The sequence below is a fragment of the Aquarana catesbeiana genome, linkage group LG04 (genome assembly GCF_042186555.1).
Source record: "Aquarana catesbeiana isolate 2022-GZ linkage group LG04, ASM4218655v1, whole genome shotgun sequence".
Taxonomy (NCBI): domain Eukaryota; kingdom Metazoa; phylum Chordata; class Amphibia; order Anura; family Ranidae; genus Aquarana; species Aquarana catesbeiana.
The window spans coordinates 526,510,354-526,531,645 of NC_133327.1; the positions used below are offsets into that span (position 1 = coordinate 526,510,354).

Here is a 21,292-nt window from a genome sequence, read left to right on the forward strand (position 1 = left end):
TGTGACAAACCATTTAAAGTGGCCCATGTTAGGAAGTGGCGGCAACAAACTAATTAAAAGTAATGCAGCACCCCAGAAACATACTGCTCCTGGCCTGAGGTATTCTTGCTGCCCAAGGCAGTGGTCCGGTGTCCAGGGATTACACTCAGATGGGGTGGGGGATGAGGTGTTAGTGGGGCAGGCGGGGAACTACACAGGGAAGGGAGAAAAGCCCTGAACTCACCACAACAACCACTTTCCAGGGGAGGACCCATCACGTGGGCATATCCTCTCCTCAATAGAGAGTGTTTTCATGGACTGGGAATACAAGGACTCAGATTGCCACTGCCCTGGATCTGTAGAGCACTTTGCATCTGCTGTACCAAGCTGCACTGCTGTACCAAGGGTGAGTGGGAAACACAAAGTCCAGTGCTAAAGTCAAAGTTACAGGCCAGCCCACATCTTTATATATGACAAGATTTGGGTACAGTTCCCTGAGGCGCTGCTGATGGGCGACCAATCTGGAAGCTGCAAATGCAGTGGCATTGAGGCAGCCAGAAGGAAAAGGATTTCACCCTGTGAAGAACTAAGCATAGTCTTCAATCTTTCAGAAATATAGGGATGACAAGTCAGAACCTGATCTCAGCAGAGAGAGATCATTCCTCACCTAACACTAGAAAAAAAACTGAGGATTGCTGAGATTGGGGTGGCCTATCTGGGCTGTCCTAAAAACTTTGTTAGCCATTGTCCTCACCTGAAGGTAACAGCATATACTGTAACTCATGGTCAAGGCTGTTTTAAAGCTTATTTGCTGCTTGTTAAGAATATGTAAATGTTTGAATGCTCATAGCCTGGCCACAGGTTTACTTTAGGAGACCAGACAACATTCCTGTTTACTCATAATGAAGAACTTATATACCTTTTTATGCATTACATTTAAAATGTTGCATTTGTTTTTACAGCAATAAAGGGATGGAGCACCTGTATAGCATGAAGTGCAAAAATGTTGTGCCGCTATACGATTTGCTGTTGGAGATGCTGGATGCACATCGCATGCATACACCCAAAGATAAATGTGTAACTCAAGAGGAAGACAGCCGCAGCCCACAGACTGAAGCCCCGACTACTTCACCCTGTGTACAGCCTTTTTATGTAAATAGGGAGGAAACAAGTTTGCAAAACACATTATGAAAGAATTCTGTTTTTAATTTGATTTTCTTTTTTTTTAATTGATTGGTCTTAAGTGGCCATGCAGTTCCCAACAATATACTACCTACTACGTATAGTCTGCGCACAAATTTAGCTGAATAATGCTGCATATGTAAACACACTCCGGCACGCATCTTTTCAATGATTTCTAGTGCAGGGTTTCGTCATCTCTTTGCGACATATCAAAGTGGAAGAGGAGCCATTGGGCTGAAGGACTCTCTCCATTAAAATCAGCGCTTTCTGTGATTTTATTTTTGTACGCTATTTCATGTAACTCTGTGCTGCCAAGGAGCACAACTACATTTCTACAGCTTTCAATAAAATAGTTTGGATAGTATTAAAGTAGCATGGACTATGACTGATGCAAAATCAGTATATACTGTAGTTTCACATGTGCAAGTTTTTATCTAGCACCAATTTACAAAATATCATTTATATAAACATTTTATCTACAGTTATGTTAGTGTATCTAGTTTTCAGTGTTACTGTAGATCCCACTAATGACATTTCACTTACTACTTTATATAGTTCATCCCATCATACTCCTATTCATTATTCATGTTCTTAACCGTTTATCAATGGTTTCTCTGACTATTAATCAATCTGACAAGGGAGCGAATTGAATATATGTGTAGTGTCAAAAGTCTATTGGGCACAATTGTTTTACAGTTAAGTGGTACTCGTTAAGATGACATTAGCCTTGACTTTTGGCATAAGAATGTGGTTTTCCAAACAGGTTCCACCAATTCTTAAGTCATACTATATGTGTAAGAGCTTATCTTCATTTGTGTTCTCTATGATTATTAAGCCTACAGATGTAGGATTTTTAAAGGCACTAAATTATGATAATGTTTTTGATAATTTAATAATGAAATAAGATAAAGGTGGCCTGAACTGTAACTAAACCACCTCAGTAAACAGATGGCCTTTGTTTTGTTCAATTAACTTGCAATGTTAAAAATGATCTATGGGTATAGCTAGAATTATGTACCCTATAATATACATATCTTAAAAATACCTTCCCAATATGATATAGTATGAGAATATTTCAAATCACTTATTATTGATTTGACAACATTATTCTAGGTTGCCTAACATGCCATGAGCCATAGCATAGGTAACATTTTGTTTGCACTATAACAAATGACACTTTGAATTAGACTGGCTGCTATGGGCTGCAGCCAGAACCAGTAGACCACAAGAATAAAACTTTTAACAGCAAATTCCCTGCCTTTCATTTGCCTTTGGGTTTTATTAAATAATTTTCCTGTTAGCACAAACTGGACCATGCTTTATAAAGGTTTATTTCCTCTGAGTTTAGGATTCTGTGAATGTATTTTTTTTTTTCAAGCATAAATATGTAGCCTCAAATCCTGGGGAGTTCTAATATGCAAATTTTTACACTTCTTTGCACTGATAGAAGCTTGCTTATTCTTTCTTGATCCCTTACCTTCCAATTGGCCTGCGTTATATTTGCTTACCAGTATGATACTGTGCCACTTTTTGGCCAACAGGAAGGTGCGATAGGGATTAAAGAGTTTAAAGAAATTGCTAAGGAATGGTCCTGAGACCAGTTCAATAAGATTATAGCACTGACAAGTGTACTTTAATCACATTTACTATAAAGAACCCTCTCCTATACTAATAGTAAAATCATTTTATTACTGTAAATGTACAATTCATGTCACCTAGAGTTTTGCACAAAACACACGGTTCTTTAGAAAGATATTTATATTGTCCTGTATGTACATTCTAACTAGATCATCTAAGTTGTCTTTTTTAGTTCGCTAAGGCTGGGTTCACACCATCATGAATTGGATGTGGGTTTCTCTGCATCCAGTTCGCATGTCAGGAGATTGTGACCGGCTCATAATGGAGCTGGTTCACACATCACCGAAGCGGCTCCGGTGCGAATTGCGCAGGAGTCCTGTGAGTTTTCTGGTCCATTTCAGGTTAAATTCAGCCAAAACTTTGAGCTCAAATTGGATCTGAAATGATGAAACGATAAATGCAGATGCACCAGACCCACTGCTGTGAGCCGCTCTGTTCCTCAGTGTGAACCCAGTCTCATACTTTTCATTTATTTGGCACCAACATATACTACATTCCTTGCCAATTCAGGAAGAACAAACAAAATAAGGAAGAACACGTAACAAACAAAACAAAAGAAGCACTTTTTCTAAGTCTGTTGGTGTCATTAGGAGCCTTGCACAGCTTTGTGCAAAAGTGTTTAACTAATGCAAACATGTTTAAACAGAAGTATGGCCAAAGCCTTTTTAGCCATACCTCTCTTCTGGTTCACAGGAGGGCACTTACTTTTGCACTCCTATGATCAAGAATCAGCTAAAGCCTGCTGTTGGCTAATGTGACAGAGTCGGCCAAGGCTCTGTAAAGATCCCAACAATAATGATGAATGATGCTTGATTGGCAACTGGCTCAGCCTCTCATTGCACCATTGAGAGCCTGAGCCAGCTGCTCCAACCCCTTTCCCAGCCTGGTGCTCCAGTGAGTGATTGACAGTCACCTCTTTCTGCTCAGAACAAACTGAGAACTGGGCTGGCATGTGATCGCTCAGTCCTCAAGATTAGAGCCTGCGGAGAACAACTGCAGATGAGTATGATTGTTTGATTTTTTTTATTCCTACATTTTTCCAAGTAATTGACACCCTTATGCTCTGGTTTTCCAGTTTTGATTACTCAATAAAAACAGTATAAATTTAACAAAAAAAACATTTTTAATTAGGCTGCTCTACAACACATGCAGAGTAGATTAAAAGTAGAATCCATACATGGATTTAAATTAATTCGGTTCATCAGGCACTGAACAAATTTTGATCCATGTATAGGCAGGTTGATTGTACCCAAGACGCGATCCATCAATCAACTTGGGTACAACTAGCCTGTTGGATTTTTCCATATATGCATATAGCCATGGGCAGTAACCATTGTATTCTGCCGGTCGGGAATGCTCTCAGGGTTCCCCGCTGGCAGAATACAATAGCGCAGTGGGAGGCATTCCCACATCAACACTGACTGTGTTGATGGGGGAATCGAGCAATCGTACCATTGTACCATCTATGGCCTGCTTCACTGTCCCACCACTTACACTGTTGATCACTAGAGTGCTGAATGCCAGTCCCCCCACTTCATACTTTTCTTTTTTCCACCTACAAATGTAAATTAGAAAAAAAAGCTAGCATTTTCAAAAGCAGATTAGTTTAATTAGTCCTCAGATTTTGTTTAGGCTAGATTGGCTATAGACACAGATGACTAGAAAAGTATGTATCAGTGCAACCATCTCCTTCCCTGTAGAAATGACCATATAACTTTATTTTGTTCATTAAAAAAAAGTAGATTATAGTAAACACTTGAAAGTACAGCTGCTCAGATTTCCTTTGTTTTAATACAGCACATGCATTCAAAAAAGAAAAAAGATTTAACTTCACTTCATGTCTGAACTGTAATATTACAATCAACTTGGTAAAAAAAATGCAAACTCTCACAAAGATGATTGCAGAAAAATCAATGAGTGACATAGTTTGATTGACTATTTTATATACAATTGTATGCAAAAGTTTAGGAACCCCTGACAATTTCCATAATTGCCATTTATAAATATTTGGGTGTTTGGGGATCAGCAATTTCATTTTGATCTATCAAATAACTGAAGGACACAGTAATATTTCAGTAGTGAAATGAGGTTTATTGGATTAACAGAAAATGCGCAATATGCATCAAAACGAAATTAGACAGGTGCCTAAATTTGGGCACCCCAACAGAAAACTCACATCAATATTTAGTAGAGCCTCCTTTAGCAGAAATAACAGCCTCTAGACGCGTCCTATAGCCTATAATGAGTGTCTGGATTCTGGATGAATGTATTTTTGACCATTCCTCCTTACAAAATATCTCCAGTTCAGTTAGGTCTGATGGTTGCCAAGCATGGACAGCTTGCTTCAAATCATCCCACAGATGTTCAATGATATTCAGGTCTGGGGACTGGGATGGCCATTCCAGAACATTGTACTTGTTCCTCTGCATAAATGCCCAAGTAGATTTTGAGCAGTGTTTTGGGTTGTTGTCTTGTTGAAATATCCAGCCCCGGCGTAACTTCAACTTTCTGACTGATTCCTCAACATTATTCTCAAGAATCTGCTGATATTGAGTGGAATCCATGCGACCCTCAACTTTAACCAGATTCCCAGTACCGGCACTGGCCACACAGCCCCACAGCATGATGGAACCTCCACCAAATTTTACTGTGGGTAGCAAGTGTTTTTCTTGGAATGCTGTGTTCTTTTGCCGCCATGCATAACGCCCCTTGTTATGACCAAATAACTCAATCTTTGTTTCATCAGTCCACAGCACCTTATTCCAAAATAAAGATGGCTTGTCCAAATGTGCGTTTGCATACCTCAAGCGACTCCATTTGTGGCGTGTGTGCAGAAAAGGCTTCCTTCGCATCACTATCCCATACAGCTTCTCCCTATGCAAAGTGCGCTGAATTGTTGAAGGTTGCCATGTCACACATCTGCAGCAAGTTGATGTTGTAGGTCTTTGGAGGTGGTCCGTGGGCTGTTTTTGACTGTTCTCACCATCCTTCGCCTTTGCCTCTCCAATATTTAATGTGGCCTGCCACTTCTGGCCTTAACAAGAACTGTGCCTGTGGTTTTCCATTTCCTCACTATGTTCCTCACAGTGGAAACTGACAGCTTATATCTCTGCGATAACTTTTTGTAGCCTTCCCCTAAACCATAATGTAGAACAATCTTTGTTTTCAGGTCATTTGAGAGTAGTTTTGAGGCCCCCATGTTGCCACTCTTCAGAGGAGAGTCAAAGAGAACAACAACTTGCAATTGGCCACCATAAATACCTTTTCTCATAATTGGATGCACCTGTGTCTATGAAGTTCAAGGTTTAATGAGCTCACCAAACCAATTGTGTGTCCCAATTAATCAGTGCTAAGTAGTTACAGGTATTCAAATCAACAAAATGACAAGGGTGCCCAAATTTATGCACCTGTCTAATTTCGTTTTGATGCATATTGCACATTTTATGTTAATCCAATAATCCTCATTTCACTACTGAAATATTACTGTGTCCTTCAGTTATTTGATAGATCAAAATGAAATTGCTGATCCAAACACCCAAATATTTATAAATGACAATCATGGAAATTGTCAGGGGTTTCTAAACTTTTGCATACAACTGTATTTTTATTAGTAATATTTGTATTAATATCAAGTACAATAACTTTTGATCCAGCAAATTGGGCTTTAGGTGGCATAAGGAGCTTTACGTTTATTGTATACAGTATCTATTTAAGCACCAATGTTTCTGTTTCGGGCAACTACTGAAAACTTGTGCCTAGTTTTACCATTTTTCAGAGGGGAAAACTGAAAAATGTCGGTTTCAGACTCACATATTGCCTTAAGATTTATGTGATATATTTTCCCTGCAGAAATGGTGCAGCATGGATACCTTGTATGCCTTCAGATACAGCAGATAACAGGTCAGCATATAACTTCATAAGAGAGCACTATAGTTCCAATTGATTTACTACGGTAGGAGAGATTTTTTTACTTTGTAAAAATAAAGCTAACTTTACTTCAATCATCCAAACAAGATATTATGCATATGATTGGGTGCTCAAAGTGAACATAACTTCACCTGGATCACTAAACTAAATAATCATTCTCTACTTTTTTAGTACATCAATGAGTAATTAAATATTAAAATATATTGAATTTTGGTTAGAGTAGTGCACAGTTACAACTCCTGTTTGATTTTTTTTTTGCTTTCTGTGTCCACCTTTGAGAGCTTTCACTTCACTTCCTGTACCTGGATAGAAAAGGAAGTGGAAGGAAATCTCTACAATATAACGGGAAATCATGCATTTGTTGTCAACAGAACAGGCATCATCCATAGACATAAATGCCCATGTAAACGTTCATCATAAAATGAAAAGTTATTTTATGCAAGATGCAGATGGTTTTGTTATCCTTTTACTGTTTTGTTTGTACTGTTAAATATATACATCCCTGAAAAAATGTTTGCGCTCTATAAATGAAAAAAAAAAAGAATTGTGCTTCAGCAACAGTTTATCTATGTATTTCAACATCCTCTGTCCAATATTGGCTTGATGTGATTTTACAACCATTTATTAGGAATCCTAGCTGCTGCAATAACACATGTAATTCATAGTCTGTCAGAACAGAAGTCAGTTATTTCTAGAAGGTAAACCTATGATGATTATTTGAACAAACAGCAACAGCAGCTCACCCGCCATCCTATAGATTCATGTCCAGTCCCAGGTGTTTGGACAGCGTTCCCCTCTCTTATCCAAAAATAAGTAAGAGGATGGTCACCACTCCAGGATCATTAGCAGGCCAGAAAATAAGCAATCACTAAAGCATGCAATTGCAACAAGTTTCATGCTAACTGACCTTTCTCAAGTGATAATAAAACAACTCATCTTTGTCTTTAAACACAAGTGGCGTCTGGCCCTAAAGTAGCCTATGGAAAACTCCGCCTGGATAACCTATTATTTATGAAAAAAATATAAGTATATATGACATTATAACAACAATAGCCCTTTAAAATTGCAGTGATAAAATGAATTTATTGTATGTACCTAGTTGATATTTGTTATTTGCCTTGTTCAAAATATGTCATTCATATCCCCATATGCACATCTAAAAAAAATCATCATTTATTCATGAGGCAAATAATTTTTTTATCACAGTGGTATATTGTAACATTAAGGTAACATTTCTTCCTGAATTAAAGGCAAGAATGCCCCCAAGTATATTTATACCTCATTTATAAATTGGAACATTTCTCTGAATTAAATGACAGGATGCCCCCAAGTATATCTATATCCCATTTTTAATTTGTAACATTAGCGTAACATTTTTCTGAATTAAATGCCAACATGCCCCCAAGTATATTAATATTCCATTTGCAATTTGTGCTATTAGGGTAACATATCTCTGAACTAAAAAAATACAGACTGCCTCTTATTTAACATTATTTAACATATCTCTGAACTAAAAAAATCCAGACTGCCTCTTATTTAACATTTTCTTAAAGTGTATGTAAGGGCAAAACCTTTTTTAGTTTTGGATGGGTGAAGTAATGGTTAGGATCCCTGTTAAATTGTGGAATTGTGGAATTTCCCTTTACTTCCTATTGGAGAAAATCAGAAGAAAGTAAGAGGAGATCTCAGTCCAGGGGTCCCCACTGGAAGATTTCTTCTCACCTCCAGTTCCTGTGACAGTGAAAACATTTTGGGTTTCCCTTCACTTTCTGTACTGGAGACATTGGTCAGCAGAACCAATTGTGAAAGTCAGTGCCTGCAGTGGGGACACAGAGAGTAATACAACCAGACAGGAGTAAGTTTGTGCTTTACATATTCTTTAAGATCACATCCTCTGACTTCCCTCTATTCCCACTTGCACAGACAAAAAATGTACAAATGAAACATTGAACTGATTGCATGTTTTTGATTGCTGGAGTCACATCTATGTTCTGAAATCCTCCTCATCAATGGACATGTAGTCCAAACTACGTATTGGAATGCAGACCATCTTCTTTATGATTGCTAGAACCTTTGCACTACTGTATTACCAATACAGCACACGTGTCGATCACATCAAAAAAAAAAATCTAAAGGCTGCTTTCTTACTTTGTAGGAGGCACACACAAAGCCCAATTGAACCTTCAGTTTAAATCAGCTAAATACCGTACATTCCAAATGCATCAAAACAAAATGTGTGCTAAGTCTTAGTTTATTGTTATAGCAGCTACAGTCCACATACTAAGCCTGTCTCCTTTCAGCAGCTGTAGAGAAGGACCCATACTCTCTGTGGGGAAGCAGTAGTCTCCCTATAGAGGTCTGATACACCCCCTACAGCAGAGCTTATGCTCCCTGCTGATTTAAGAGCTTTTGTTCTGACTTAAGCCCTGTACACACGGGCTGAATGTCGGATGGCATTGGTTGGTTCAATAGAAACCGGGCGACATTTGGCCCATGTGTCCTGCAGCTGGTCCAACAGAAGCCAGCTGAAGAGGCATGACCGAAAAAGGTCTGCCAAATGGCTCCCAATCCCAATGGCTGGGAACACTGACCGGAGTGTTCTGGCAGGGGGGAGGCCTTACCCCTGTCAGAACACAATAGAACAGCAGGGGGGATCCCTGTACTAACATCGGGTTGTGAGTACAGCAGCTCCAACCTGAGCTGTCAGTTTGTTTTTCCTTCAGCCCGCAGGGTTGAAGTAAAAAAAAAAAAAATGGCCGTGTGTACTAGGCTTTAGTAGGCGATGAACCTCTGAAAAGAGAACACTGTTTGCCCATGGAATGCAATTATCCAACTTTGCAGCTGTGGACAGGAGACAGCCTTTTTTCTCAGGCTGTGGCGGCTTTTTAAAGCAAATAAATTGGAAGGTTGAGCACATCATTTGCTTTGGTGCACCTCAACACAAATACATGACATTACATTCATATAAATATGTCTAGCACTCGATTTCCCATATAACATAATATAACGTAATATTCAAATATGTATGTTTTCACTGGATGATTTTATTATCTAAAAATTGCACTATAGCTGAATGTAAGATTAGCACTAAATTGGGTTTAAAATCCCAGAAATGCACTCTAGAATGGACCAAAATAAACTTTTTAATCAAGTCAACTGTATATCATTCAACTGTAACAATTAAACTATAAACAGGTATTTCATGTTTTTCTTTTTGCATTAATGTTACAGTTGTGTAAATAAAACCTTAAAAAAAACAAATGATTTGATCACAAAATAAGCTGAGTGTTATACAAAAGAATGATCTTTTATGCACACGAGTCGGGTATAGTCGGGTAGGATTATAAAAATTTTTGGGATAACAACACTTGCAATTATAAGTTGTCACGGGATATTCATTTACATTTTTTTATGGTCCCCAGATCTGGCTATCAATTATATATCTGAACTTCTTATTGGTCAAAGATACCACTGACCTAAATTCTTAAGTCTGCTTTAATAGACATAGACAAAGACATTAGAAAAATAGAATTGGGGCACTAAAATCAGGAGAAAATTACCTGTCAGACAAAAATGTGTCTGGGCAGGGTTCTGATCTCAGCTAAGTCTTCAAATAAAGGCATTGAAGACTCTGCTGACACTGATACCCAACATGGAGAGCGGCTGCAGGTCTTGTGACAACTTCAGATCATGTAGTCCAGATCCAGAGCACCACAGGACCTGCTTTTCACAGCCAATTTCATAAGCCAGTTTCTGATTAAATTACTGCTCCTACTTAACCGCTCCTACATCTAGTACAGCAGACCTTACTTTAGGTTTATTTAATAAAATGACACACAAAAAATCTGCCACTAAAATGCAAAGTTCAGTAAACAGCCAATTAGAATCAATCTTCTGCTGGTTTGTTATGAACCAGATGTAGATTGATGGCAATTGCACTTTGCAGTTTGCTCCTTGCACTATTCAATAAATAAGAATATTTTTTGGTACTAATTGTTAGACAGGCCTAATAGACCTCCGTAGATGTAATATTCTTCTAGAAATGCATTAAAGCCTAACTATACATTGTATCAGTTCTTACGTGCCTATGTATATTGACTGCTGCATTTAGAAAAAAATAAAAAATAATAATGGTCACCTTAATTATTTAAGAAAATATTTTTAAAAATATTCTTTTGGGCACTTTGTTACTTTGCTGCAGCAACGCTACTGTTGCAGTATATTTCTTTTGTAGCATGCTACAATACTATAACTCTATTCAGTGAGCACCTACATGTCTTAGTGTAGGCATCCATATTGTGGACCAGGGGTAAGCAACCCCCGGCACTAGTGCCGCAAGTGGCACGCAAAGCCTCTTTTGCTGGCACTCGACTCCCTCCCCATCAGCAGAGCAGCGCAGGGAAGTGTCAGTGAGACACAAATGCATTCCAATTTCAGAATTCCCTACACTGCAACTGCACTGAGGGGGAGGCACTGTGCCCCCACACATTGTAAAAGATGGGAAACATTGTTTGGTTAACTTTGCTGTAGTCGGCTTTTGTGATGGGGAAGAGATTGGGTGCAGTTCTACTGGGGGGGGTGCTCCCTGTTTCCAGGATGAAGACTGTCTTGGCCACTGCTAAAGTAATCACAGTCCTACTAGCCCCATCCACCATCTGGAGGAAGATAACTCTCTTGGTTGCCACTACCAATCTCAGAAAGAAGGGATTTCACTGATTGAGAAAACCACAATCAGGTGACAGTTTGTGGAATTCTGAGAAGGGGGTTCAGCAGTGGGACAGAAGAGCAGGGGATACAGTGATGGGCCAGGTGAGCAGGGAGAGTTCGGTGTTGGGCCAGATGAGCAGGGGGGTTCAGTGTTGGAGCAGAAAAGCAAGGGGGTAGAGCAGTGGGGCAGATGTGAAAGAAGGTGTATTGGTGGGGCAGATCAGCAGGGGGTTACATTGGTGGGGCAGGAGAGCAGGGGGAACCATGGTGGGGCAGGAGAGCGGGGGGAACAGAGGTGAGGCAGAATTGCAGGGGGTACAGAGGTGAGACAGATGTACAGGAGGCACATTGTTGGGGCAGATGAGAAAGCTGGTTACAGTGGTGTGGCAGATGAGCAGATGGGTTCAATGTTAGGACAGATGAGAAGGTGATTCAGTAGTGAGACAAAAGAGCATGGGGATACAGCGGTGGAGCAGATGTGCAGGGAGGTACATTGGTGGGGCAGATAAGAAAAGGGGTACATTGATGGGGTAGATGAGCAGGTAGGTTACAGTGGTGGGACAGAAGAGCAAGGGGGTACAGTGATGGGACAGATGTGCAGGAGGTACAGTGGTGGGAGTGATGAGAAGGGGGTTCAGCAGTGGCACAGAAAAGCAGGGGGTACAGTGATGGGGCAGATGAGCAGGGGGTTACAGTGGTGGGACAGATGAGCAGGGGGGTTTAGTGTTGGGGCAGAGGAGAAAGGAGGTACATTGGTGGGGCAGATGAGCAGGGTGGTACAGTGGTGGGACAAATGTACAGGGGGTTACAGTGGTGGAGCAGATGAGCAGGTGGGTACAGCGGTGGGGCAGATGTACAGTGGCAGAGCAGATGAGCAGGGGGGTACAGTGTGGGGCAGATGAGCAGGGGGTACAGTAGTGGGGCAGATGAGCAGGGGGTTACAGTGGTGGGGCAGATGTGCAGGGGCTTACAGTAGTAGGGCAGATGTGCAGGGGGGTACAGTGGTGGGACAGATGTGCAGGGGGGTACAGTGGTGGGGCAGATGTACAGGGGGTTACAGTGGTGGGGCAGATGTGCAGGGGGACAGTGATCTGAGGTGTGAAGGTGCATGAATTGAGGCTCATCTAAGGTGTGAAGTTGCAGGAATTGGGGCTAATCTGAGGCTTAAGAGTGCAGGATGTTAATTTCTCACTACTAAAGTAGTTTACAGCATTTACTTTATAAAAAATTATTTTCGTGATTGAGAGTGTGAAGTTGACATTTTTTTGTTATAAAATCGGCACGCTTAGTTTCTTTGAAAACATTTTTCTACACACCATGCTCAATAGGTTGCCTTCCCCTGTTGTGGACTATACTAACACATGCTTAACTGTTACAAGAAAACACTGGCATTAATTGGTGGAGGTGTTTATTATTTGTGCCTGTCTTATCTATGACTGATGTACTGTATTTCTAGTACAATTACAGCCTTATTTGTATATGTTTGAGATCTATTTTAGAGATCTCCTGTTACCATAATAAAGTCAACCACTTTGAAACCTGAACCTGTATTCACTACAATTTGCCATTTGGTTAGAGTCTGGAAGGGTTACAACTTTTGTCAGGTTTTTACTGTTATTTCTGATCTGTCCTTTGACAATGATTTCACCATACAAAGTGAGGTTGAATCTCCAGCAGAAAAAGAGACAATATATATATATATATATATATATATATATATATATATATATATATATATATATATATATATATATAACTCTTTTTCTGGTAAAAGTGTTGCCACCAGGAAAAAAGTGGGACAAAATTTTGAATGGTGTCTCAGATAGCGGTAAAAAAAAAACAACAGCGTTTCCAAGCTTTCCCAACTCTATAAAAAAAAATATTTTGTGTGGACTTACACTTTCATGTACAGAGATCTGCAAACTAAAGTCTTCTATCTTTAGGTATACAAAAATGGGTGGGTGCACTTTGATTAGACTGTACTTAAAAGAGCAGGCTACCAAAACTATTTTAGCTTTGAATAGATGCCAATGGTTTGAACTACTCACCAGATACCTAAAGTTTTCAAGGTCTTCAATGGCGATATAGTCGCTCATCTACTGTAAACACTACAAGGGGTTCTCACAGCCTTTTGCTGCAATTTTTTTTTTAATTTTTTTTATTCTGAGAATGTAGCAGGAAGAGACAAACACCTTAAGTTGTAGCAACACCTTCCAAGAAAACAGAAATTTTGTTTTGTGGGTCCTGGAAAGCCAATATGTAATTTAGCCCTTTATCATCCACTCATTAAAGCCTAATTAAGCTTTGAGTTCAAAATCAGTTGAGTATAATCCAACTGCATCAAAACAAAACAATTTGTTTCCTTTAAGCTGGCTACACACTATACAATTTTTATATAAGTTTCTTGTACACATTTCCTTTAGATTTACCAAAACCAAATAATATGAGGTCAAACCTAAACACTTTCAAATTGTATGCAATCAAGCAGGCCCTTGCGCTACGCTACATAGTTGAAGGTAAATCTAAAGGGAATCGAACAAAAAAAAAATTGTATATTGAGTAGCCAGCTTTAGAAAAGCACCACAGGCTGCATATAAAATCCTATGCCCAGCCAGCAAGCTGTAGAGATGAACCTCTGTTCTTTGTGTGAAAGCAGTAATCTCTCTGCAGGGGTCTGACACACCCTTAGTGTGTTAGAGCTAGAGCTATCCAATCAGCAAAGCTCATGTTTTCTGCTGGCCGAGGAGCTGTAGCTCTGACCCAACAGGGGGCTTGCCAAACCTCTGCAGGGAGAACACTGTTTCCGCACAGAGAGCAAGTTCATCTCTGCAGAATGCTGGCAGTGGACATGCCAAAGTAAATGAACTTTAAATAATTTGTATTTGTTTTGGTGCACCTGGGATGATTTAAACCAAAAGTTTGCTTGAGCTCGATATGCGTTGGATGGACCCTTAAAGTTATTACACTGCAAAAATGTGTTGATTGAAAAAAAAAAAAAGATGTTGCCATCAAGTTTATAGAATAATATAAACTTTTTTTTGACTGCAACAATATTATTTGGACCTACTCAGATTTTACATTTAAAATTAATATATTTGTCTATGGTTTTGTTTTGTATGGAATGTAATGTAGTTTATGTGATTTGTATGCATTTCTTTCAAAAACACAGTTTCCTGTGCATGTGAGGAATAGCACCTTATATATCAGAGATGTCTACAAAGTCTCTGAGAGTGACATTGGACTGTTGAATGTATTTCTAATAATGTGTCAGACTGTTTCAAAATGCCAACATTTTAAATCTTGACTAAAAATTGCATGTGCAATTAATTATGCCTTTGTCTTTATTTTGTTTAATAAGCTCTCACTTAAATGTACCAATTAAAATGACCATTACTATGACAATATTCTGCTGATGTCTGTTTTATTTCCTGATGCTAATGGCATTATTGGTTCAGCTTTGGTTCCTTACTACTGTTGAATGCAATTAGCTGCTATGTGTGATATAGCACCTTAAAGTACCGTATTTATCGGCATATAACACGCGCCGGCGTATAACACGCACCCCAAGTTTAGGAGAGAATTTTAAGGAAAAAAACTTTTAGGAGGGAAGTTTAAGGAAAAGAAACTTACATTAAAATGCCCATCAATGCAGCCTCATCAGTGTTCATCTGCAGCCTTGTTAGTGTCATTGCAGCCTTTTCAGTGTCAGTGCAGCCTTATCAGTGCAGCTTTGCCCCAGTGCAGCCTTGTCAGTGCAGCTTTGCCCCAGTGCAGCCTTGTCAGTGCAGCCTTGCCCCAGTGCAGCCTTGTCAGTGCAGTCTTGTCAGTGCAGCTTTGCCCCAGTGCAGCCTTGCCTCCAGTGCAGCCTTGTCCCCAGTGCAGCCTTGTCCCCAGTGCAGCCTTGTCCCCAGTGTCCATGCCTGCTGCCGCCGCCGACATACACATCCATGTAGCTTTAAATATGGCGCCGCGGAGTTCGGAGGGACTCGGAGCCGGCGGAACTGAACGAACGACGCCGAGATACACATAGTCGAGTGTATTCGGCTCTTTCCGACGCCGCTCACAGTCCCGCTCAGTCCCGCCCTATGATGGACATAACACAGGTCCAATGGCGGGACTGGGCGTGATTGTGAGCGGCGCCGGAAAGAGCTGAATACACTCGACTATGTGTATCTCGGCTCGTTCAGCTCCGCCGAGTCCCTCCGAACTCTGCGGCGCCATATTTAAAACTACTCGCTATGTGAATGTCGGCGGCGATAGCTCACAATCAGCGGGGATCGGCGTATAACACGCACCCACGACTTTCCCCTGATTTTAAGGGGAAAAAAAGTGCGTGTTATATGCCGATAAATACGGTATGTTTCTACTTTTGCAGTGGAAAACCCCACTATATGTTTGTGATGTGTTCCCCTTTACACCTAAAAAATGTTACTTACCTTTTAGGTATTTCTAAGGAGAAGATGTCATGGCTAATTCTAAGAATTTCTGGACAGTCTAACATTGGAGTTGATTTACTAAAACTGCAGAGTGTAAAATCTGGTGCAGCTGTGCATTGTAGCCAGTCGGCTTCTAACTTCAGCTTTTTCAATTAAGCTTGACAATAAAACCTGGAAGCTGATTGGTTTCTATGCAGAGCTGCACCAGATTTTGCACTCTACAGTTTTCGTAAATCAACCCCTTTGTCTTTGTCCCCACAACAAACTGAGCTATCCCTCTTTAACATATAATGCAGGAGGACGGTTTCAAATCTAGATTTCAGCTGATAATGAAAAACTGTGGGGAAAGCATGTAAGGATTTTTAAGCAAGTAAAAAAAAGGTAGCAAGCAATTTTTTGAAGTTATGCTATGTTAATGGGAACATGTAACAAATATAAGTGTTATCCCAAGTTGGCTGCAAAAGTTGGAAATACATTTTAAATTGCATGTATGTGTAGATAGATAGATAATCACTTCAATGTACTTGATTACAAGAGTGGCTAACATAGCACTTTAGCACAAACAACAAAACAAATATATATGACAGCTCATCCACGAGAAAGAGCCAACCAAACATAGAAAAGGGAGGGAAAGAAAGGCGTCAAGCAGCCACTGGTGTAGCATGGTTTAATGTGGAAAATCTCAATCTAAATCTCAAATAAAATACATTCACAATAAAGTATAGGGCAACAGGCGGTCTAATGTTAGATGTGGCCTCTCGCTGAATGTCCAATGAGCAATGAGCACAGCTGCCGTGGTTACAATGCTGGATTCCGAACAACCCTGCCAGTGGATGCCACAGAGAGCTGTCAAACTGGGAGAGCGATCTGCCAGCCCACGATGCTGGATGGCCAATCGGGACGCGTTTTGGAAGCAAGCCACACCTCTCTCCTCAGGCAGTCAAATCCATTAACCTCCATGATTTTACTTGATTACAAGGGTGGCAAACATAGTACCAAACAAGCACTTTATCACAAACAACAAAACAAATACACATGACAGCTGATCTATGAGAATGAGCCAATCAAACATATATTTGAAAAGAAAAACATTTAAATCCGTAAAACTTAGGATATGGTTACACTGGCAATTACATTTTTTGTTGCTCAACCTTAATAGCTACCAGCTGACACCGACAATTGTGGTCCCCAGCAACAATTGGGAACCAATCAGAAAGCTATGAAAGCTATGAAGGCTTCATTGACTAAAATATAGTTTTAGCTTGCATAAGTCAGTGCAGACTGTAGACAGCAGTGTGTCTCTTTTTTAACATTGTAATTGTTTGATACAATTGTAGTATTAAAAACAAATACCAAAAACATGTAAAAAAATACATATTTAACCATCATACACTGATGCTACTATAATTCATCTGAGCATCTAGGCTTCAATAAACTCTGGAAATGAAAAACAAAAGTTATCATCAAACAGCCATGCTATAGGGTAGATTTACTAAAGGCAAAAAGACTGTGCACTTTGAAAGTGCAGTTACACTCATTTTTCCCAGAGTTTAGTGAATGTGGTAAAATTCTGCTAATTTCTATCACTGAATCACGTGCAAGCAAAAAAGCTGTTTTTTTTTTCATTTAATTTTCCTCGTACCTGATTGGGTATTCTTTACAAAGTGAAGCCTTACCACATTCATATGCGCTGAGGAAAATGAGGGTGCAGGGTGCACTTCCAAAGTCCACAGTCTATTTGCCTTTAGTAAATCTACCCCAATGATTATTTTAACATAACCATTTAAGGCTTCAAGGGATTTTACCTAGCTGTGTTATTCTACAGAAAGAAAACAATTACAGATATGTGTTTTCAGAATTTAGAGAAAATCTCCACTTTTGTTAAAAAAAAAAAAAATATATAACATATCATTGTAATACAACCCATCTATATTTAAGAAAAATACCTTCACATATTACTTTCTAAAACGTTTTCCTTGCAATATGGCAGCATTAAAACATTCTATACATTCAGAAAACTCATTCCAACTTTGATTTGCTGTTTCATTTTACCAGGAGTTTACACAGTGTTAAAAGTTAGATTGCAGGTATCCCCTGCAACAGGAGTTTTTTCAAAGATTTCATAATACAATATAACAAATGATCTATACAATAATATAGCAATATTAAAGTGTGTATTTGAGGGGAATAATAATCTCACATGGCACAAGATTGAAGAGAGAAAGGGTTTTCCACCATGGCCTCCCTGTTGGAAGAGATTCATCAATTAGAGTTGAAACATAAACAAAACCTAGAGGCCTCCACCTTTCAGTCCCTTTAACGGACGAGATCTGAATTGTATTCCTTGCTTGATCAGGCCTTTGTGAAACATAAGGAATGCGCGCAATATGTTCTCTATGAATATGGAAATAAGTGTAGTAAAGCCCTTGCACGCTCAATTTCCAAGAAACAATCCAGATGTTATATCCCTAAGGTGCGTTGCCCCCAGCGGGGCCTAATACGTGGTGCTGAACAAATACCTTCTACTTTTTATGATTACAATTCCTCATTACACAATTTAAAGGATTCTAGCATATTAACACCAGATAGTTTTAGCTGTCCTCAACTTTATGAGTATATCCGACGAAGAGCCTCCTGGTCCCTTTCTCAGTTTCAGAAGTCACGGAGGCCATCAAATCTTTGAAACCAGGTAAAAGCCCAGGGCCTGTTGGATTTCTAGGTATATTTTATAAATAATTTGGAGATATCATTAGTCCAGCCCTGTGTAATTTATATAATGAAATCAAATCAGATTGTCCATTTACTAAACAGGCACAGGAGGCACATATCACTCTCATAGCAAAACCAGAAAAGGACCCTACACAGTGTTCTAGTCACCGGCCCATTTCTTTGATAAATGTGGATTTAAAAATGTATGCTAAATTATTGGCCATGTGTCTACAAACCGTGATTCCATCTCTAATAGGGTTAGATCAGGTGGGATTTGTAACAAATAGGGAAGCTCTGGATAATATCCTAAAGACAAGGTTTCTGATACATTATGCATGGAGATCAAATAGCCCGCAGAATATAATGGCCCTATATAGTGCACCATCAGCGAGCTTAAAGGTTAATGGGACATTATCTTCGCCCGTTAAAATCTCTAATGGGACATGCCAGGGTTGCCCACTATCACCATATCTGTATATTTTGGCTATGGAACACCTGGCGGTTGCTTTACTGTCAAATCCCTCAATTCAAGGAGTCCAGGTGGGCAATAATTCACATAAACTAAATATCTTTGCAGAAGACTTACTTATTTATACGTATCCAATCTAAAAATAGCCTTTCCAAATATCCTTTATGAATTGGAACAATTCAGTTTATACAGCAATTTTAAAGTAAATGCCGCAAAATCTTGCTGTCTCAATATAACATTATCAATAATGGAAAAAGAAATGCTAGAAAATCATTTCCGTTTTCAATGGGAATTACAATCTCTTAAATACTTAGGGGTGAATATTGCACCCCTGGAGGAAAAAATCTATGAATTGAATTATCTTCCCCTACTTAATTCTACAATTACTAGATTACAGTATATGGCTAAAGGGAAACAATCCTGGTTTGGTAGAATGGCAATATATAATATGGATATCTTACCTCGCTTTTTGTACTTATATCAAACAGTGCCCACAGCTCTTCCTCTGACCTTTTTTTCATAACTTCGTTATGATATCTTGGTAAAGCAGAAGATAGAGGGGGGAGCAGGTCTACTGCAAATGGAAGTTTATTATATAGCTTTGGTATTGACTAGAATATTAGACTGGTTCCATCATGGTAGAATAAAACAATGGGTAGCCATTGAATAGCAAATAATAGGGGTCCCCTTGACCTCACTCCCTTGGATTGCATCTAAACTACGCCTACCTAGACAAACACTCCCACCCTTGACCCAGTCTTTGTTAAAAGTCTGTGACCGGACTGTTCAAATGTGGGGTGGCTCCTCAGTACCAGGCCTATTAACACCGATAATGGGGAATCCAGAATTCTTGCCTGGCATGTCGCCAGATAGGTTTTTATGATGGATATGGCCAAATCCTTCCCCTAATACACAAGCTTTGTCATCAAAAGGACTTCAGGCACTTAATATGATAATGACTACTGAACGCAATTATGCGGGTCAGTGATATCAGTACCTCCAGCTTCAAAATTATTACAGATATTTATCCAAAATTACCTCACTCCATAGGGACTTAACTCCGTTTGAGTCCTTCTGCAGTGGACTTACTGGGTGCTCTAATACTATCTCAACATTATATGGTATACTTATATCTCATGCATTTCCTTTAAGGCCATATTACATCAGAGACTGGGAGAGAGAATTGGGCCACTTGATATCTGTAGATGAATGTAAGAAAGCTTTATGGTTTACATTTAAATCAAGCTCTTCAATCTACATACAAGAAAAGAATTATAAAATATTAATTAGATGGTACAGATGCCCGGAGAGGTTACATAGAATTTACCCTAAGGAGTGTTGGCGATGTGGAAGAGATGTAGGTACAATGATTTATATATGGTGGACCTGTCCATAGCTTAAAGAATTCTGGGAGTCTATATTCCAAATTTGCACCTCTGTTACTAGCATACCTTATCAGAAATTCCCAGAAATAGCTTTACTATCTATATATCCAGGCTCTACGCGAGAGGTCACAAAAGGATTGCTTTCTTATCTAATCTCCGCTGTGCGAATAATTATTCCCAGAAACTGGAACATAAGCGCTATCCCCACTATTAAGGAGTGGGTTGCTGAACTCAATCAATTAAAGAGAATGGAGGAAATAACTGCAAGCATACATGGACGCCACCATAAGTTTATGGAATTGTGGTCACCTTGGATTGAATTCTTGAGCTCGGAAATGTTGAGATCCTATCTTTGAAATTATAAGTATTCATGAACTGGACTTGGATTTTGCTTGGGTGACTAGCCTGATGGTCAGAAGAAGGGGCTCCCCAGAAGTTTTTGTAGGTATGTCCATGTCTGTGTGGGTGTGTGTGAATGGATGTCTTTTTTTTCTCTTTTTTTCCTTTGCTTTTCTCTTTTCTACTTTTTTACTTTTCACTCTCTATGGGGCAGACACAAAATTGCTATATGGAATAATAGGTAAAAAATACCTAAATATATGGATTGTATTTTTTAATTTTTCTCTTGTTTTTCCCTTTTTTAACCTAGTTTATATGAGTAGCCCTAAAGGAAGAATCTCAGCTATGGATTAATAATAAAAGTATAAAGGTATATGGGAATATGATATATATGTGCTGTGAGTGGAACTTGTGTAAAGACAAAATACTTAATAAAATATGATTGTTTAAAAAAAAATTGTTGGTACAAACAGTTACTTTCGGTTGCAAATGGATAAAAGTTAGATAATAGTGATATAGTG

At 39.2% G+C, this 21,292-nt stretch overlaps 1 protein-coding gene across 2 annotated transcripts in view; it reads left to right on the forward strand.

The window, feature by feature from the left end:
• Positions 1-11,617, forward strand: part of ESR1 (estrogen receptor 1) — a 522,594-nt gene extending 510,977 nt beyond the window's left edge. For both annotated transcript variants that reach the window (XM_073627828.1, XM_073627829.1), the window contains one exon: positions 942-11,617. In XM_073627828.1, coding sequence (XP_073483929.1) covers positions 942-1,170 — 229 coding nt within the window. In that variant the 3' untranslated portion in view covers positions 1,171-11,617. The remainder of the gene's footprint in view (positions 1-941) is intronic.
• The last annotated feature ends 9,675 nt before the right edge of the window (positions 11,618-21,292 follow it).